This window comes from Phalacrocorax aristotelis, chromosome 7 (assembly GCF_949628215.1).
Source record: "Phalacrocorax aristotelis chromosome 7, bGulAri2.1, whole genome shotgun sequence".
Classification (NCBI taxonomy): Eukaryota; Metazoa; Chordata; class Aves; order Suliformes; family Phalacrocoracidae; genus Phalacrocorax; species Phalacrocorax aristotelis.
This window is the reverse complement of record NC_134282.1, coordinates 16637523-16657320: the sequence shown is the minus strand read 5'-3', so window position 1 is coordinate 16657320 and position 19798 is coordinate 16637523. Positions and strand designations below refer to the sequence as shown.

The window sequence follows — 19798 nt, the reverse complement described above, 5'->3', positions numbered from 1 at the left end:
CTGCAGCAGCACTGGGGCTGCGCACGCCGGCCCGCTTTACCTAAACAGGCAGCGGGCTGGCTCCGAAGGCTCCAGATGTCCCTCGGCCGCCCGGGGGACGGGGCGCTGACTTCAGGCAGCCGCCAGCCTGCCTGTCCCCGCCGCAGCCGCTTCGAGCCGGCAGGACAGCTCAGGCCAGGAGAGGGAGCCGTGGCCCGCGCCGGCCGCGTAACCCGCCTCCTCCCAGCAGGATCCCGCAAACTGCGAGAGGGACATCGCGGCAGCCTTCTGCCTCCCCGGCCCGCCGGCTCCGGCTGTCCCCGCCGCCCCCGGCTGCTGCCCGTTCGTGGGGTGACACCCCCCCGCCCCGCGCGGGGCTCGGGGCCGCGCCGCAGCCGGGGGAGCCCCCACGGCACGGCCGGCGGGCGGGGACGGGGGAACCCCGCCCTGTGCCCGTAGGGAGCGCGGCCGGCGAGGAAAGGGGCGGCCGGTGAGCGCGGGGCGGGGCGGACCGGGGAAGAGGAGGAGGAGGAGGAGGAGGAGGAGGAGGAAGAAGAGGAGAGAGTGGCGCGCGGGACGCGGCCGCGCGGGGCCCTCCGCGTTCTCAGGTGAGCCGCTGTGCGTGGGGGTGGGAGGGGTACACGCGTGTTTCTGTAGGCGCAGGCGGCGGGAGGGAGGTGCGGCCCCGTGGCGCGCCGAGGCGGGTGCGGGGAGGGGGGTCCTGCCCCTCCTGCCCCGCCCCGGCCCGCCCCGGCCCGGCCGTGAACTTCCCCGCACTCAGAGGGAAAGTTTCTGACGGAGGAGGCGGTTTCCAGCCCCGGCGGTGCGCGGGGAGGCGGGGGCGCGCAGCCGGCAGCAGCCCCCGCTCGTCGGCCGGTGGGGGAAAAAAAAGGAAAGAAAGCAGAAGGGACGCTCGGGAGAGCCCGGGCAGCCTTCGCGGTGCCGCGGCGGCAGCGCGGGGGGTCCCCGGACGGAGCCGCCTCCGCACGGTGAGAGCGGAGCAGCGCGGCCGCGTCCCGCCGCGCCGGGCCGGGGGTGGCGGGGGAGGCGGGCGGGCGCTGCGGCGCCGGTGCTGCCCCGAGCCGGGGGACCCCGCCGCCCTGCCTTGGTAAAGGACGCAGCGGGCGTGCAGGCAAGTCTGAGCCGAGCTGCAGGACCGTGGATACGTGTCTCCGCCGCTTCTGCAGGCGGGCTGGCCGTGCCGCCGGTACCCGAAATGCGGAGCGGTTTGCTTAAATCCCCTCCTTTGGGCCAGGGAAATTTGGGCATTCCTCGCTAGAGCGCTACATGCACTGACGAATGCAACTTCGGTTTTCATCTGCATTGTAAATGCACGAGCCTCTGATACCTGTTCTCTTCTGCTGTCAAGCAGATCTTTGAAATGGAAGGGAGGAGAGGAAGGGGTCAGACTTAAGCTGCAGCGGAAAAATAAAGTGGAAGAGGCACATCCAAGAAAACAGCCTGAAGGTGATTAGATGCTGTCAGTAAGATGCCTTTTGCTGTGTCTTTGTTGGGGACAGCAGCCCCCTTACGGGAAGCATTTTGAGGGGTGTCCCTGGATGGAAACTGGGTGGCGGGAATGCTTTCCTGAAAAGGAAGCAGGAGGGAAAAGAGACCGTCAGGGCTCCAGTGCTTCAGGTGGCCCTTTTCTGTGCCAGTGTCGCTTCCCTTTGTTACCGTGGCAGTGCTTGTTCCTCAGCCTGGGACAGTTTCTTAGAGTGTCTCTGTACGTTGCTTGGCATAATGGGATCCTGATCTCGGGGCCTGAGGAAGTAAACTGGATTATAAATACATTCTCATATGCATGCTCTTTCCATCCTAGCCTCTGCTTTGTGAATATAATGTGCTGGTTATAATGCTTGGATAAAATTATGTTTTCTTTTACAGATCTTCTTTTCTTATAAAATGGATGGCTTTTGTTCCATGTGTTTAGTTTTCTTATCCTAGGAAAGGCTTTTTATTTCTGGATTTGGGAGATTGCAGCAAGCTTCTTATCTGTGTGTGTGGTTTTTTTTGTTGTTTGTTTGTTTTTTGTTTTTTTTTATTTTTTTTAGAAATATTGCTACATGATTAAAAAGTACTATTTTTCTGACACTCAATTTTTAACTGAGGCTCCTCTTGGATAAGCAGAACTGTCACTGAACTTACACTTCCATACACAGAAGGATCGTGGGGTATTATTTATTAACCGTGCTGTGGAGAGTCCATACTTCATAACTTAGAGGGCCATTTATAACAGGTTACTTTTGGCAGGTCCGGAAGATTTACTTGCTGTCTTGTGTCCCTTGCAGGAAAAGCCTATCCTGTTTGTATGGAGAGCATCGCTCCAGCCTGAGGGCTCAGTGCTGGGAAGGGTCTTACTTTCTGCTCCCGTTGCCTGCCTGCCTGTGATGAGCAGGGAGGGACAAGGGGAGAGGATTAAGCTCTTGAAGTAGGTGTGGAGTTGTTCCTGTCACTGGAAACACCTTCTCCGTTGGAGCGGTTAAGGATGCAGAATAACATGGGATGTGTAGAGTAAGGCTGTGAGGACTTGTGGTGGAAGCATGCAGGGCACTGAAACGATCAGGAAACAGTAAGCTGGGAAGGTGGGAGATGCTGCATGGAGGTGAAGCAGAGAGCCATGGGGTGAGAGATTAAGTTGCTAAACACAGTGCCTTTGTGCAAGGCAGAGGGCACGTCTAACACACATGCAGCCCTGTGACTTTCTTTCCACGTCTCTGGATGTAGCTTCAGTTCAAAGTGTCTGCGTGTTACATAGGAAGAGCTGTGCTTGCTCAAGTCTGCCCATGGCCAGTCCCTCCACAGTCTGTGAAGGAAAGCTTGTGTCTGAATATGCCAGGGCTCTGTCCTTCCAGACCTCTGGGGCTCTGCGCAGGTATCTGGCATATGAGCATTAGCTAGTGTGCAGCGAGGATGAGTACTGTGCCGGTCTGGGCTTGAGCAGGCTCGTATCCTGGGTTAGGAAGTGCTACCCCAAGTGCCTCACAGGAATGCTCAGGTAAGAGACACTTCAGGGGGTTGGGAGAGCGGTGTGGTGGGAGGTTGGATGATGCCTGGACTCGTGGAGGGATGGGGAATGCCTCCTTGCAGGCCCTGGTGCTGTAATTTTATGCTCTGAAATGTGCATATAGGAAGGAGGAGGCAGAGAGAGCTTGTCCCAGCTTTATTTCTTCAATACCTTATCTAACTTGTTCCTGGCAATAACCCTTCATACGCTTAGATGGGGCACTTAGCGACATGGTTTAGTGGTGGACTGGGCAGTGTTAGGTTTACAGTTTGACTTGATGATCTCGGTGGTCTTTTCCAACCTAAACGATTCTATGATTCTGTGCCAGATGCCAGCATCAGGGAAGAAGCATTTCACTCTTTCAGAGTAAGAGGCCAGAACATGTTCTTTTATTCCTTCTTCTCACTTATATTTGGATTTTGATGTTGGTCATTTTGGCAGGCACATGATTTGTATTCCTTTCCCCGTCTGTCCTGGGCCCCCCACTGTTGTCAAATGTCCTTCCATTTCAGCAAAATTCTGACTTGCAGAAGCTCACCACAAAGATAACCCTTGCAGCTGCTGGTGTGGGAGAGAAGGTGTCCCAGCTTGGCTCTCAGAGCACGGGTTGCATTAGCAAGGTGGACAGTTAGGAAGGTTATAACCAGCATGAGAATGCGTTCACATATCTGAGCATCCATGCAGTCCGATCTTTCTTTTCATCATACAGCAATGGGGAATGCTTTGGGAATAAAAATAGATATATGGAAAAGCCTATATAAGCTGAAATCTGTGAATAGCGCCGCGTTGTCTGTGAACTGAAACACTTTCTGCAGTGGAGTTGACAGTTCAGACGTTGCTTGCTCTCCTCCTTCTTCCCCTGCCTTTCTCTTGACACAGCTCATGGATTTCACTGTCCCCAAGAGCTGTCTCCTCTGTGCTGCCAGGCTGATGTAGCCCGGCTGGTGGCATCTGTGTACCCAGTGGGTGAGAGCTGGTGCTCCTCGGCTGCGTGAGGTGGGCCAGATGCAGAGCAGAAGGAAGGCGAAGCTGGCTGTCATGTTTGCCACGCTTGAGCTGACCCCCTTTCTCGTGCCAGCTCTGCAGCCGGGGTGTAGCTCGGGGGTCTATGTGCAGGTAGGTTTCTTTTGAAACCTCCACGGTTTGTAATCACTTTGTTCTGCTCTGCCAGCAAAATGTATGGCTGAGACTTGGTCACTGCTAAACTGGAACAAAACAGCTTCTTCTTTTGGGAGGTATTTTAGGATTTCCCCCTCCCCCATCCAATGTTTTCACAAAGCAGAAGGCTAATCTCACATTTCTCAGCCAGTTTTGTTATGTGTAGGGCTCAGCCAGCTCGCTTCCTACCTTCAACCTCAGAGGTCCCAATGAGACACATACACAGATCATATTCATAAATTCAGAGGCTTATTTGACAGGAAAATAAAATATAAGAACATGAACGTACAAGCATACATATTTTGTTATAAGGTTCCTTAAAAATAGTTGCTAGTAAAACAGGGTTTCTACTACAAGTGAAGAATCGATCTTTAGTCAGTCCTTTTTTAATTTAGCAACTCTGTTTCATTAAATGGCGGCTATATCCCCATTTATTCCTCTAACAAAGGTTTCCCCCAAGTCTGGATGATTATCCAGTTACAGTTTTAAGAAAATTACAGCAAGGATGACTAGCTAAAGATAGAAGTCTCTGAGAACGTTAGGGAAAGAGAAGGAAAGAGTGTGAGAGAGCGAGCGCTTCACTTTCTCGTATGAGTAAAATGAGGATAATTATACTGGTCCCTAAGTTTTGCAGTGAGTGGCGTGTCAAGGTGCCTGGTGTTGGGTTTGGACCTTCCCTCTTTCCTTTCATTTCCCTCTTTTGTTACGTGCTGACTCCATATTTTAATGAAAAAGTTACATTGATTCTTATGGAGTCTTTTTAGATTTACATATGTTAACAAAAAGGGACCATTACCTTAAAAGCTCTGTTTGGGGCAGAGAATAACAGATTGCCCTGAATCCTGGGCTGAATCAGGGGAGCAAGTGGTAGGTGGCTCCTTCTCCTGGGAACACCAGGGAGGTGCCATGGAGCCGTTACCTTGGCAATCTCACCCAGCGCAAGGTCATCAAGAGCTGTGGGTCGGCGGGTTGTGTGGGCATAAGCTGGGAGCTCTGTGCTACAGCCTGAAGTACCGCAGTAAAAGGCTGGTCGTTAGCTTGGCATGAAGCTCCTTGGACAGTTTTGTTGTGCAACTGAAAGGCAACGATACAACATGACTCACGCTTGCACAAACACTTTAGAAGCTTCTTCAGCTTTACTAAGCTGAGGTGATATTAGAAGGGTTCTTTAAAAAAGAAAAGCTAAGTTTTAATATCTCTCTATGTACTTAACTAGAAAAGCTGCTGTGTGGGTCTGTTTGGGTTTTTTTAATTTTTTTTTTTTTTTGGGGGTGGGGGGGGTGGTTTTGTTGGGTTGTTCCCTTCTGGTTTTGCTTAATCCCTTGCATGACTGAAATAAAAGTGTAATGGAATATCTTGACTCTTTTAGGCCTGATCCTGTCCACTCATACGGATGTGATATTTTCAGATGTTCAGAGGATGATTCTTATATATTTGATAAACTTGTGTGTAAAAGCTTGCAAAATTGTGACCTAAATGTTTATCCTTGGTGCCGATGGATGCTGTGGAGCTGTTTAACTATATGTTTGTAACAATTATGCTGGTTGGCGAAAAAGACATGTTTTCTTTTCAGAGGGAATTTTTGCCTCTCTCTTTTTTTTTTTTTTTTTTTGCTTCTTTCTGCTGGTGACTTGTGGTTATAGTTGCCTTTCTTTATCATTTTACCTTTTGTCCTAGATGTTAAAAAAAAGAGCTAATTACAGTTAATCTCAGTGCAAGAGAATGAAATTTTTAGAGTGAAAAGTAATTCCCATCTGTTAGATTTTTCACTAGCGTTTTGGGGTTTGCCTTCTACTCGGAAGGAAGCCAAAACTTATCTTGCTCAATTTAAGTTTTCCTTGCAATATTTAAATGGAATATTTAATCATTTGAAAAACAAACAGAAATGGCATTATTTTTTCAGTTTATGTTTGGCCATGTTCTTAATGTTCTGGTTGCTAAAACCTGAACAGCTCTGTCGTATTCCTACTGAAATGAGTTGAAATCCCACTACCAAATTCTATAGGGACATGTTTAAGACCTTATTCTGGAAAAGCACCTATTTTTTGTAGTAGTATATGTCATTTCTGTGTTTTCTGCCTGCTGGGGCTCCCTGTGCCCAGCCGACCATCCCCAAAATGACTTGTTCCAATGGAACTGCTGCTTAAGTAGTTACTATTTAAGACAGGCTTAAGAACCCAAGTTTTCCATGGTGGGTATGTGGTATGTTTAGCCCCATCAGCTCCAGTGGCTGCTGAGCTCAGGGAATTAATCTATACTTTGCACTCATGTTATCTTTCATCTCAGCATCTCTAAGCACTTTAGAGACATTAAGATTCTCAGCTGTGGTGCAAGATGGGGAGAGGCTGTTATAAAAGTAGCTAGAGAAACAGAGGCACAGATTTCAGAAGCCTCTATTAATGCGCTCAGTTCAGGGGACAGCCATTTGTAAGCTCTCTAATGCCTGATTATCAGGGAGGCACTACAATTTTTCATGCACTACAATTGGTGATTGATGCCTCTGTAGGTTTCATGTAGATTAACCAGAAACTCATATTGCTACCGTAAACTAGTAGACTGTTTTAAAATCTTCAACCGTAGAGACTTACAGGAGCATAGTAAATGGCAGTGGCAGGAGCCCTGATCTCTAGTTATTTTTTTCTGAGGTTAGCCCTATTGCAAAAAGCAAATCTCACAAGGAACCAAAAGTAAAACAGCCTCACCTCCATCCCACCATAGTAACATCTGGGGCCCCACCTACATAAACTTGTCATCATTCTGTTGATTCAAAGCTCAGGGGTCTGTAGAAAGTACTTATTCTGACAGTAAGAGCCTTACAAATTCACTCCAATACAAATAATTGGATTTGTTCTGTTGAGATATACCAGCCTTTCCCCTCTTCCTTCAAGCACAGATGCCTCCCAGCCCTTGTTTATAAGGAGGGATCCAGATAATGGGAGGAGGATGTATGTTATTATGGCCAGCATGATAATGCTGGCAAGCTGTGAAGGGCTAGTAGGGCACCCAGCCTCTTTGAACCAGTACAAATGTGCTGTTGGATCCCAAAATGTGTTGCTCTAGCAAACTGTGCTGGTTGCAGTTGAGCTGGACAGGGCTGATGTGTTGGGCTGACTGAAGGATGTGGCAAAACTCAGACTCTGCTGGAGTAACATTCCCATGGTCTGGGTTGTCTTTCCCCTTCCTGCTGTAAAAATAGCTTCAGCTTCAGTGCGTTTACCTTTCTTCACTTTCCTTGTTCTCTCTCATGCTGCTGTGTGGACTTCAGGGAGACTCTGTTTAATTGTGGTTCCTTGGGAGGTTGCGCATACACAGACACTCCTGGCCCCAAGGCCATGGAGAGGTGGGAATACTTTTCTCCAGGCTTATTGTGCCCTCCTCTTCTCCCTTTGCACAGGGGAGCTGCATCTTGGCATTTCAGCCCTGCGGAATAGCCCTGGGTTGTGGCTACCCAGGAAGGCAATGTTTTCTAAGTGTTTTTCTTTTTTCCCTTGTCTGTCAGGTGTAATGACTCTGTAGTTGTTGACAAGAAGTGTCAAAGAGCAAGAGGGAAACCAAACCTAATTTTCCAAAGACACTCTGTGATTTCTTCCTCTCAGTGCAAAGGGGTGAGCCAGCCCAGGGCTAGTGTCAGTGCAGATTTGAGAATATGAAGGTGTTTGATTCCTGGCATTGGAAGTGCTCGGCAGTGAAAATGTTGGAGACTTCTCAGATTTTTGGCCCTTTGCAGCAGGGTTTTAACACATAGCGGTATTTCCTCCTGTCGCTGCTCCTTGTAGCCTTTGGAAATGTCAGCAGTGCATATATTGCCTTTTGTTTGTCGTTCAGTTGAAGAAATGAATTCATTGCCCTCATGAGATCAATCATATTCTCCCCAAATAATTAATATTGATGACAATCATGGCATACTGCTGCCTGCAGCTCCCTCCTAGCTTTCCCACTGTGTAGGTGCTGTGGGTCACAGAGCAGACCTCCTTGCAGGAGGCTCCTGGACTTGAAAATTCAGGGTGCCTTTGTTTGAAGGTTGAATTTAGAGCTGCACTGATGGGGTCAGTGCAGGCAGAGCCCAAAGAAGTTCCTTGTGGTGGTGTAACCTAATATTTGCAGAAGGAAATGTTAGAGACATGGGGAGGAAATGGGATACACTTGGCATGGGAAGGATTGTCTCGTTCTGTTTCTGTTTTCCTTTGTTTCTCTCTGTACCCAGATTTTTCTAGTCCCCTTTGCAGAATGCAACTGTACTGTGCTGACCAGTTAGGGGCAGGTATGCAGAAGAAAGTTGCTCTGATAGTCACCAGGAGGACCAAGTGGGTGGGCTGGGAGCATGGAGGCCTGTGAGAGGTCTGGAAGGACCTCTGAAGAACTGCTTGTAAGTGGGGTGTTGTCCTAGGAGAGGTGGATAGCTCCTGGGCTTTCAGAGCCTTTGCTGTTCTTTTTTCTATTGCTTTAAATTTTGCTGTGGCTTAATGTGTAAAGCATACTTACAGAGCAGCCTGTCTGAGCTGGGGGAGAGGGAATGAAGCATCTTCATGACTTATTCTTGTTTGCTTTTTCTTGTAAGGCTAAATGTGATTAAATTTAACATGATTGATGTAAGTGCCAGGTGTGGAAACACTGTGTGGCCTGAACTTGAAAAAGAAGAACTCAGCTGACTTGCTTTTACCCTTGAATATGTTGCTCATCCCAGGATTCCTGGAGTCACTTGAGGAAATCCTTCTCTTAAGCTGCAGGGAGAGTTGGAGATCAAGTCTTCACCACTGGCAGCAGCGTGGGTAAACCTGTAATGGTGCAGGCAATGTTGCAGTCTGCCTGGGGATTTTGTGGCAATGGCACAGTAAAAGAGATCCTTGGAAAGGGGAGTGAAACACAGTGATGTGCTCTAGAATATGGTGGTGCTTGAAGGCTTTTTGCTTGCTGTGTCTCCCTCTGGGGGAACAAGAAAGGGAAGATGCTGGCTGAATATAGAGCAGCCATCCTGGGAATCCAGTCTGCCAGCACTGAGGGCTATAAGGGGAGGAGATGAAGTGAAAGAGCAGGTATGTAGCTGGCAGCAAGGGCTTGAACTTAAGGAAATAAACTCTTGGAGCATTTTTTGAGTCTGAGAGCCCACTGCAGCTAGTGTTCAGCAGAGCTGGGTGCAGCCCCTGTTGTGATGGTGGGGATGTGCAGTGGGGCTGCAGAGTGCTTGCTGTGCCAGGCTGGGCTTGCAAGGAGACTCCTCTCCTGAGAAAGCTGCTCTGGGATTCAGGAGTCCCAGGCTGGCCCTGCGAAAGGCAGTAAGCCCAGCTGATAAACCTGCTTGTGTCTGCATTGTATTCTCTGGATTTAGAGACTTAGGCGGAGCTAGCGTGGGGTTGCTGCTGTGCAATCTGTTGCATAATGTAGATGTGCTGTTATGTCCACAGGGACAGTGGAATACCCTATTACGGAGGGCAGTGGAGTTGCTTACATCTAAAAGCCATTAAAAAGGTCAGGAGGCAGAATGTATAAATTAAATGCTTGTTCTCAGATGTCTCCAGGTGCTCCATGAGAGCTAATCAGGGCTCTTCCAGTGAGGAGGAATCTCACTCTGGGTTCCTTAAGTCTCCTCAGGTCTTTGAGCCATGTTGGTTACAGATTGGTTTTTTTTCTGTGCAAAGATTAGTTTGTCAGTTAATTTTCTGGTAGCACAATACATGGGTATTTCTCAGAGCTGTCCTTTCAGTATAACATTACCATCCAAAATAGAAGCATTGTGCCTGGCTTCATGGAAGGTCTCAGCTCTCTTTGAAGCTCTGTTGGAAGCTTTTCATTCCCTGGCAATTCAGACTTAAAAAATAGACTATCTTGGCTGGATACTTTTTGCTTGAGCACAGAAGTGCTCTTGTAGATTGGTGTTTGAACTGCTTGGTGGCCAGCATGTATGCATTTGTAATCCATGCTGTTTGATTTCATAGCTGAGGCTCAACCTGCCCCTCTTCAGCCCACTCCACAGATCTCTTGGTGATAGTCCCAGCTGTTTATTTGTCTTGTCCAGGTGTGCATATATTTCAGAGAGGTGACAGATTATTGAGCTAGTTTATTTTAAATGTATGAAATGCAGTGTGCTCTGCCTGTTAAACAGCTGCCAGAGTATAATCAGCGGCACCCTGGGCTCCAGCAGAGCTGTGTGCAAGATCTGTAGCATTTCTGCTTTGCCAAGCCCTGAGAGGACCCCAGGAGAAGGAGGGGACACTGACTCTCTTCAGATATATTTTCAAGCCCCCCCTTCTCTCCACATGTCTAGGTTGCACTTTTTTCCTTTTATCATGTATGTGAAAATAGCTTCTTCCTCTGAATTCTGATTGCTAGTGTTAAATCTGTTGAGCCAAAAGGACACCAGAAGATGGTATCTAAATGCCAATAGCAGATCACAGATTCCCTGCCTGGCAGTTGCCTCCATGTCCCAAACATTGGCACTGGCAGAGGCAAATCTTGTACTACCAAGGTAGCTCCCAGAAATTACTCACTGTGAACAAACATCTCCCCGCTTTTCCCTTAGCCTCTGAGCTTGAGGTGGGGCTGCTGCCTACTCTGCCTGTGGGAGCTCTTGGTGCTTGTTGAAGGTCAGCCTTGTTCCTGCAGTTTGCACTGCTGTATCAAAGGAGAAACAGCTTGGGACCACCTCCTGGAGTGATGCCTGGAGTGACACACTGCTGGGTTTGTTCATTCTTGTGTTGGAGATTTAGTAAGAAGTAATTAGTAAAAAGCCAGCAGACTGCAGCCTTTGGCCTGGATGTGCAGTGCAGGGGGCCAGGGAGAGGCAGCGGTGGGTGATGGGCAGTGGAGCCACCTTGGATGCCTGGTGTCACGTCCTTAGCTAGCAAAGAGCTGGCTGAGCCACTGACTGAGAATATTGTTTCCAGATTTTCTTGTGTTGTGTTGGTGTGGGGTTTTTTTTGTGGTTTTGTTTCTTTGTTTTTTCTTTTTTTATCTTCTGGGTGTAAAGCTGTGTGTGAGCACTGTAGCTCACCAGTAGTTCCAGGTCCTGCATGACAGTGGCCAGCTCTGGCCAAGGAAGACAGAGATGATTTGTGCTGATGACGGGGGAGACCTCTCACCAGGGCAGCTTTCCATCTGACTCCCACTAGTTTAATTTTTTTTTAACTTTGCAAAAGCAAGTGTTTAATATTTGCTGTGGTTCTAGCTAAGTTTCAGTCTGCTCAAATCTAAATGTTTCCTTTGGTTTTAATGATATATATTGCTTTTATAATAGAAATATCCCAGAACAAAATCTTTTCAGCCCGCTCTGTCAGGCATGTGGTAGCCTGGTGAATGCAGCTACCCTAGGAAAAGGGAGACTTTAGCATCGATCTCGCAGGTCCCTGCCTTGGATGTGTCATCATTAGATGCGCTGATTGGGTCACACTTATGGCTCCTGCAGTATCCCTGATTGTGGGCCAGGCTTCAGCCCTTGCTGATTCCTGCTGAAATGTGCCTGGCTGTTAGGGAGCTGCTGCCAAGACAAATTGGGCTCCCTGCCCTTAGGAGACCTGTGAATATTTTTCTGAGGATAGCGTTGGGGGCTTTTGTTGGTCAGTGTGCCTGCATTTGAAGTGATGAGTGTGGTGTAGCGTGCAGGAGAGCAGGGAAAGTGTACTGCTGCTGGTTTCCTTCCCTTTCTGTTCCTGGAAGCTGTCTGGGAAAGAAAATTTTAATGAACATGCTAATTCCTCCTGGGGAGAGAAGGCTGGACTTCTGAAACCCATTGCCTGCATTCTACCCCATCCCCGGAGCTCTCGGTATAACATCATGTTGCTCAGGAGGGCTGTCCGCAGGAGTGGTTCTGCTTTGGGCAGGAGCAGGAGTGGAAATGCTGATGCCATAGCAAAGGGCAGTGCTGTGCAGTCCCCAGATGGCCTCCAGAGGAGAGGCAGGGTCAGAGAGATGCTGCGCAAATCCTGGCTAAGTGGCACCAAGATGGTTTATGCTACAGTAATTTCCCCCTTTGTCTGACTTACTCCTGCACATACTGAAAAGCAAAAGCGTTTCCTGGAGGGCTGAAAGGCCTTTTCCCGCTTTCCATTAGTGTTTTTGCTATTACTTTTCTGCAGCTGCTTTTGCAGGCTGCCCTTTGTCTGCCTTTTAGGTTCTTTGAATTTACTTGGACTGTACATCTATTTTCCCATAAGAAAACCCAGCAAACTCATCGAGCAGCCTTCTCCAACGCTGCTGTGTGATGTTGCAGGGTCCCAGGGCTTGTGGGCATGCAGTGACATGGGAGCTGAGGAGCTGTGCCCCTCTCCTGAGCACCAGCCTCACTCTGCAGCCCATCAGCCTTCATCCCCAAGTTCATGTGGTACAGAAACAAAGAACTTCCTAAGCTAGCCTACCCTGGTTTTTGCTAGGCTTCCTGTGTCTGCATCCCTTTACCTGGGGCCAGTCCTGTACTGTCAAATGCTTGTGACTCTGAGGGGCTTGAGATAGAATTACAGAAAGAAAATAATATGTAAAACTGGCTCTGGCCAGTGTTATTTTTTCTCCTCTTTCTGAAACTGCTTTATTTTAAATGCCCTTTCAGCCAGAGCACTTAGTCGTGAGGTTTTGAAGGGTGCTTTTGTTCTGTGTGCCATAGCGTGATGTCTCAGTGAAAAGCAAAAAACCTGTCAGCTTTCCCTAGGTGCCTGTGGTTAGGAGGGACAAAGGCGTTTTCTTGGAGAATGCAGCATTGTTCTGTAGAATTGGTACAGTGCCTTTGAAAATAGGTGTGCAGTAGTTACTGTGAGCGCAGCTCTCTCCGTTAATTCTTTGACATCTGTCTTGGGTTTTATTATTGTTTGGAAAGTGCGTAGGCTTTGTGGGGTCCATGCTGCTAAAGGCAGGAGCAAATGATTCCTTGCCTAGGGCTGTTTGGGAAGGGTGTTTTATTAAATGGTTTTTTATATGAAAACATTAATGTTTTTCTGACATAAAGGCCACTCTTGCCAGTATCAAATGCAAACCCAAACGTTGCCACCACCTCTGCTTTTAAGAACAGGAGACTTTTCCTTGACTGTGTTCGCCCCAATCCCGCTTTTCTTTGCTCCCCAGTAGACAGAAGGTGAAAGTTTGAAGAAGAAAATGCTCAGGAACAAAAAGGAAACAATTTCTGATTTGAAACAAAAGGAACATTTCAAGTAAGTTTCTTAAAAAAGAATTCTAGCAACAGCACAGCAGTGATGGATTGTTTTCCCCAACTGGTCCATGAATTATTATTATTATTAAAATGTTAATTTATGGAGACATTAAGAACACCTCAGAGTATATTGGTCTCGTGAGGAGTTCCTAGAGGGCTGAGAATATATCAGAGCTCTCCAGCCTTCTTCTGGCTGCTGATTGCCTGCTTTCTAGCTGTGGCGTGAATTCTGAGCTGGTATGCTTTTCTGCTCACTGATTTTATTCCTGGCTCCTTTTAGTGTTTGCTTTTCATTTTATTTGCTTGTGTACTAGAGGTCATGTCTGTGACCTTTTTGGGTGGATGCAGTTGGGCAAACCCCTCTGCTGCAGCTTGGGGTTTGTAGTCTTTGACCTCTGTCTCCTTCGGTTGCAGCCAGAGATGGTGGTGTTTCATTGCAGCGACGCCAAATTGTGCAAGAAGTCAATCAGACACCACTGGAATTGCATCATATAGAGGCAAAATGGCAACATGGTTTCTGATGTCACGAAACAAAGAAGCAGGTTGCTGGAAAAGTTTGAGAAAACTGTTCCGTTCCTGGCAAGACCAGGGTGGGTTGTGGTCCTGTGGTGTCATGTTCTTCGGGCATTGCAAAACGCACCCTCTCTCTCCGTGACTGAATGAGTGCAATGCTCTTTTCCTGATGTCACTGGCAGAATCATGCTATCCTCCCCAAAACGGGGGGAGATGATGACATTGTGTGACCGTAGGACTGTTGTGGGAAGACCTTTCTCTTTGGGGCATATCACAGATTTCAGGCCATTTAAGGGAAAGCATCACAGTGCGAGCAGCACTAGTACATAAGAATTGGTCCTTGTGCTGTGTTAGTAGTAAAACCATTAGATCCTGTGGCATTAATTGGATTTTTTGGGAATAATGATATGCTGCAGGAACGGAGCTGGACTGCAGAAACCATCCTGCCCTACACCCCCCTCCTCTTTCATTGGGTGTGCAAGCGTTCCATTTTTTTTAACAAAGGGGAAGAATCCTCTTCCTTCATCTTGGCTGGCAAATGCTGGTGTGGTCAGGGCATCCAGGAAGTTGTGATGACTCCCTTCAACCAGCCCTTGACTCTGTGTGTGTGCTTTCCACAGCCTTTTGTACTTGGTACAGTGTGAGAGCAGACGGGGCAGTGGTCAACTGAGTCCCATTCCTGTAATGGAGAAATTGCTGTAATCTGACAGCCTCTGTGTCCGTCTGTCTCCACTGATAAGATCTCTGGAGAGCCTGGAATGAACCAGAAAGAAGTCATGCTGTGCAGGGCTTCTTGGTCTACCCAGCAACAAAATCAGAATTTTCCTACTACCAGGCAGAGCATGGAAATTTTAGATACCTTGCTTGTGGGAACACAAACCTGGTGGCTCTTTGAGACAGTTGAAAGGACCATGTTCCTATGAGCATAGTTATGGGATGTTAATATTAGCTCGCTGCAGAGTTCATGTGTCACTGAGTGAAGCGTAGTAGTTTATTTTGGCCTCAGGCCACGGAAATGTCCTTGCTCTAAATGAGATAAACTCATCCAAAGTCAGTAGCTGTCCCTGCTTGCTTCAGGGCTGAATTCAGTCCGAGTTGTGCAAAATTCAGGAGAGAATCACTGAAAAATAAGGATGAGTTAGGACATGCTGTGCGTTTATCTAATGACAAATGGAGAGGGAACCATGAGGGCTATTTATTATGGAAATGATCCCCCGACTGTTTACACTCCTTCTCTTCCAGCATCTGAATTCTCAGAAGTTCCTAAATTCCCACCAAAAGTGCAGAATGTTGGTTCTGTCTGATCTGCTGGAATACAGATGTTTTATCTTTTTTCAGCATTTTCAGAGGGTAGGAGTACTTAATTTGTTTCCTCTCTATGGAGTCATCCATATGTCCAAGTGACATTGGGAGCTGGTTGTAGATGGCAATAAAGAAGGGTTTGATTAGCAACTGGCATTTCAGTTTGAAAGAAGGAGGTAGGAGTCAACCAGCCCTTTCGGCTGGACCCCAGGGAAGAAAACTTGCCTTCTTCCAGGCTTCTTGCCCATTTCTGAAGGCCTTATGGCTTCCGAGTCAGCCTGCAGCCCTTTGTGTGGACCGTGTTGGGAAAAGCAAGCTTGCGCCGGGTTTCCTTGGTCTCTTAGAGAAGAGTCCAGCAGAGGGAAAGCATCGTACAAAGGTTTTTCAGATACCAGTATTGAAAATGAAGGATTCAGTATCTGCTGCTAGATTTTGAAGTCATACAGTTCACGCATCCTGTTCTTGATAGTCTCTGCAATCTGTGCAATCTTTGGTGCTCTCTGTCTATGCTTGAGGCCCTTCTGCATAATGCATATATTATAGACAGGTTTGAGGGACATGTTTAAGCAAGCTCTGTGGCTTCTCTCCCCACCCTTTTAGCATACTGTGATGGAGCAGATTTCCCTGTCATCTCATGAACGCGTTCCTGACAGTGTAGCCATGCTCATTACCGCGTCTGCCCGGTGGAACTGAGATGCCTTGATGAAGTTCAGCCTTTTAACCATCTCTTCTCCCTTTGTGACCTGACAGCACCCAGGAATATCAAATGCAACCTTCGCCCCATTAATGAGAGCATCTAGTAAATGTCAGCTTTTGTGATTACTAGCTTATAAGTTGCATGCTGGAAAACCTAAAGACACAGGGAAATTTAATTCTAGCATGTGAGCGGCTCTGATAGACGAATGCCAGATACCGGAGTGGGCAGCAAGTGAAACTCAGTGTACATATATCTCAGATTATGGGAAATTGTGCACTGTAGCAGGAACGGAGAAGTCTGGGATTGTTTTCTGCCTAGCAGTACTGCTTTGACAGTATGAACCTTTGTTCAGATCATTTATGAAAAGTGTACGAACCTGGCATTTGTTTACTCCTGCAAGATGGTGGTTCCAAAGAGGGTTTGATTGGTCTCCCACAGTATCCTCCTAGAGAAGGTGGCAGCTCATGGCTTGGACAGGTGTACTCTTTGCTGGGTAAAAAACTGGCTGGATGGCCGAGCCCAGAGAGTTGTGGTGAACGGAGCTAAATTCAGTTGGCAGCCGGTCATGAGCAGGGCTCCCCAGGGCTCAGTGCTGGGGCCGGTCTTGTTTAATATCTTTATCAATGATCTGGATGATGGGATCAAGTGCGTCCTCAGCAAGTTTGTAGACAACACCAAGTTGTGTGCGAGTGTTGATCTGCTTGAGGGTGGGAAGGCTCTGCAGAGGGACCTGGGCAAGCTGGATCAATGGGCCAAAGGCAATTGTATGAGATTTAACAAGGCCAAGTGCCAGGTCCTGCACTTGGGTCACAACAACCCCAGGCAGCACTACAGGCTTGGGGAAGAGTGGCTGGAGAACTGCCTGGAGGAAAAATACCTGGGGGTGCTGGTTGACAGCCGGCTGAACATGAGCCAGCAGCGTGCCCAGGTGGGCAAGAAGGCCAATGGCATCCTGGCTTGTATCAGGCATAGTGTGGCCAGCAGGAGCAGGGCAGTGATGGTGCCCCTGTACTTGTCACTGGTGAGGCCACACCTCAAATATTGTGTTCAGTTTTGTGCCCCTCAATACAAGAGGACATTGAGATGCTGGAGTGTGTCCAGAGAAGGGCAACGAAGCTGGTGAAGGGTCTAGAGCAAAAGTCTTATGAGGCACAGCTGAGGGAGCTGGGGTGGTTCAGTCTGGAGAAGAGGAGGCTGAGGGGAGACCTTATTCCTCTCTACAACTGCCTGAAAGGAGGTTGTAGTGAGGTGGGTCTTGGTCTCTTCTCTCAGGTCACTAGTGATAGAACAAGAGGAAACAGCTTCAAGCTGCATCGGGGAGGTTTATACTGGATATAAGGAAAAAATTATTTGCTGAAAGAGTGGTCAGGTGTTGGAACAGGCTGCCCAGAGAGGTGGCAGAGTCACTATCCCTGGAGGTATTTAAACGAAGGGTAGATGTGGTGCTTGAGGATATGGTTTAGGAGGCATGGTGGTGTTGGGTTGACGGACTTGATGATCCTAGAGGTCTTTTCCAACCTTAATGATTCTATGAAAGAGTTGGTGAAGCATTGTCCTGCCTTGACCTGCCTGCAGGAACAGGGTGAAGCAGTCACAACTCTGGCAGCCAACCTCTTTGCAGGCCACCAGTAGAGCTTGCAAATTCAGCCTGCACCAGCATGGTTGTCATGCTGAATTGTCAGATGTGTGTTCAGTGCAGATGTTCTTCAGCCACTGCTCGCCATTGCAAGTGTTTTCTGTGCTTGTTCTTAGAAACAAGTGTGTGCACTGGCAGAATGAGGTCTCAGGAAAGGACCTTAGTGTTTTGGGAGTCAAAGCTTGGGATTACTAGCCTGCAACCATCTACCTTACTCCTTGTGATCATGGGCATAGACTATTCCAGTGACTTAAGTCAATGAGCTCCGGTATCCTTTTCTGAGCCATCACTTCCTGGGCTTGGAGAGCTCATGCAGCTGGCTGCAGGCAGGACAGCACTGCCATACAGATGCTTTTCTTAAGGAATCTTAATGAAATAATAATAAGAAAAGAACATGCCAGAATTAAAGGATAATTGGGTAGGCAGAGGAATAAACAGAAACTCAGAATTAAAAAATTGTTTGCAGTGATGAAATATTGGGGTTTTTTAACCAGAAGTTGTGTGTGCTTTGTCTCAGCAGGATGAAGATGGTTGGTGCCCTGCTGGTTACGTTCTGGCTGTGCATGGTCACCCTCGGCAGCAGCTCGGGTAAGAACATGGCATGTGGTGGGTCTGCCCACATATCATGGGAAGAGCTGATCTTAGGCCAGAGAAACAAAACTGGCAGCAGGGATTTTTAAGCATTTACAGTAGTCCTGGATGAAATGGTCGTGTGTGAAATACTTCAGCAAAATGCATGAACACAATGTTAGTTCTGTGTGGATATTGTATAATGCTTCCGTAGAGAGGCTATGAGCATGGTGTAAACAGGTGCATTAGCGAATAACAATAAACACCACCTTGACCTAAAAGTGCTTTGCGAAATCAAGCTGCCCAGTTGATCAGTAATGTTATTCCCCTAATGCAAGGGGTGAAACCAGGACTTGGCACGTGGCGCTGACTTGTCACTGAGTTGCAGGCAGGACCTGGGCTTGAACCTGAACTCTGCTATTGCTGGTTGGATCCGGAGGGCGTTGAGATTCCGGCTCTCAGGTTCTGACTCGTGCCTCAGCAAAGCAAGAGGAGGGGTGAACCTCTTGAGTAAGAGGAGCTCTCATACCCATCTCACTGAGTCACTTTCCTGACAGGAAATTTGTTGTCATGCTCGCAGCTCCTTTGGCACACATTCAGCTCAGCTCTTGTGAAGAGGCAGATTGTGTGCGTCTCTGCTCCGGACTTCCTATTTGGGGGTGGAAGGAGACAGCATGATTTGCAGGAGGCGAGTGGAAAGGGGGAGGGAGGAAGGAACAGACACTGGCTTTATAGGGGAAAAAAGCTCAGAATAAGGGCTATGCGGGGGATTGAGCAAGTCCCCCTGTGAGCTCTTGCCCCTCTGTAGTGCTGGTAAACAAGTGCATATAATATCCTGAGCAGATGAACAGGTCGTGTATCATTGTCTCTTTGACCATGCTGAATTATTGGGGCCAGATTCACAACACACACCTCAGCAAGGTTCATCTTGGTGTAGGGCTCATAGCAGAGGCTGAAGGCTGAGAGGCTTTTCCCCTTTGGTTGCCCGAGCGCTGCAGGCATTCACAGGAGGGTGTAGTCTTCAGTAGGGGATGTCCCATCCTGGCTAGCAGGGACCCAGCGAAAGCGGTGAGCAATGGGGAAAATAACAAAGGAGAAAAAATATATGGACCAGGACTCCTTCACTAAGCCCTAGTTATAGTTAGTAGGAGTGCCTGGGGAAGGAGGGACCCAGCGGCACGGATCGCCGCTGCTCGCTGGGAAAATCCCTGCTTTGTGTGTGCTTCTGGATGTGCTGTTCTGCTCTCCACCAACACAATATCCTCCTCCTGAGGCAGCGTTACAACAGCCCATGTGCAGTCATCTCGGGTTTTTTTCAGAAATGGGAGGTAGGTACAGTTGAATTGGGATTGCCCAGGAAATGTTAGAGCAACTCTAAAAGCTGAGACTGTCAGCTGGGAGCCGTGAAATGAGCACCCTGGCATTTGGGTCACACAGCCTCGTGTCAATTGATCTGGCAGAACTCTGCATGCATTTTTGTGAGGTTTTTAGTGCTTTTACAATATTCTTCCCGGGGGACAGGTTTTCTCTACAGGATGGTTGGAGCCCTTGTAGAGCGCTGCAAGAACATAAGTGTCCAAGGGTGGTGATGCATGGGACACGTGATCAGTTAAAATACATTTCTTTTGCAAATCCACTGTAGTGTAAGTGTTTAATTTTCTGCAGGTCTGTGGGTGACAGACCCACTCTTCAGTTCAGAGCTCCCTTTTTGTTCCATGGACATCCTAAACAGCTTTGGGCTGTCAAAATGTCTTTTGTTATTCATGACGGGCTGTTCGTACTTGGATGGAGAGGCAGCCGTCTGTG

The 19798-nt window shown here is 48.1% G+C and overlaps 1 protein-coding gene across 4 annotated transcripts in view; it reads left to right on the top strand.

Annotated features, from left to right (window-relative positions):
• The first annotated feature begins 506 nt into the window (after nucleotides 1-506).
• Nucleotides 507-19798, top strand: part of IL1RAP (interleukin 1 receptor accessory protein) — a 49550-nt gene continuing 30258 nt past the window's right edge. For 2 of the 4 annotated variants that reach the window (XM_075098963.1, XM_075098960.1), the window contains exons 1-2: nucleotides 514-587; nucleotides 17943-18010. In XM_075098963.1, the coding sequence (XP_074955064.1) occupies nucleotides 17944-18010 (67 nt within the window). In that variant the 5' untranslated portion in view covers nucleotides 514-587; nucleotide 17943. Of the gene's footprint in view, nucleotides 588-767; nucleotides 969-17939; nucleotides 18011-19798 lie in introns of those variants that run through there. The other 2 variants (XM_075098961.1, XM_075098962.1) reach the window with 2 other exon arrangements.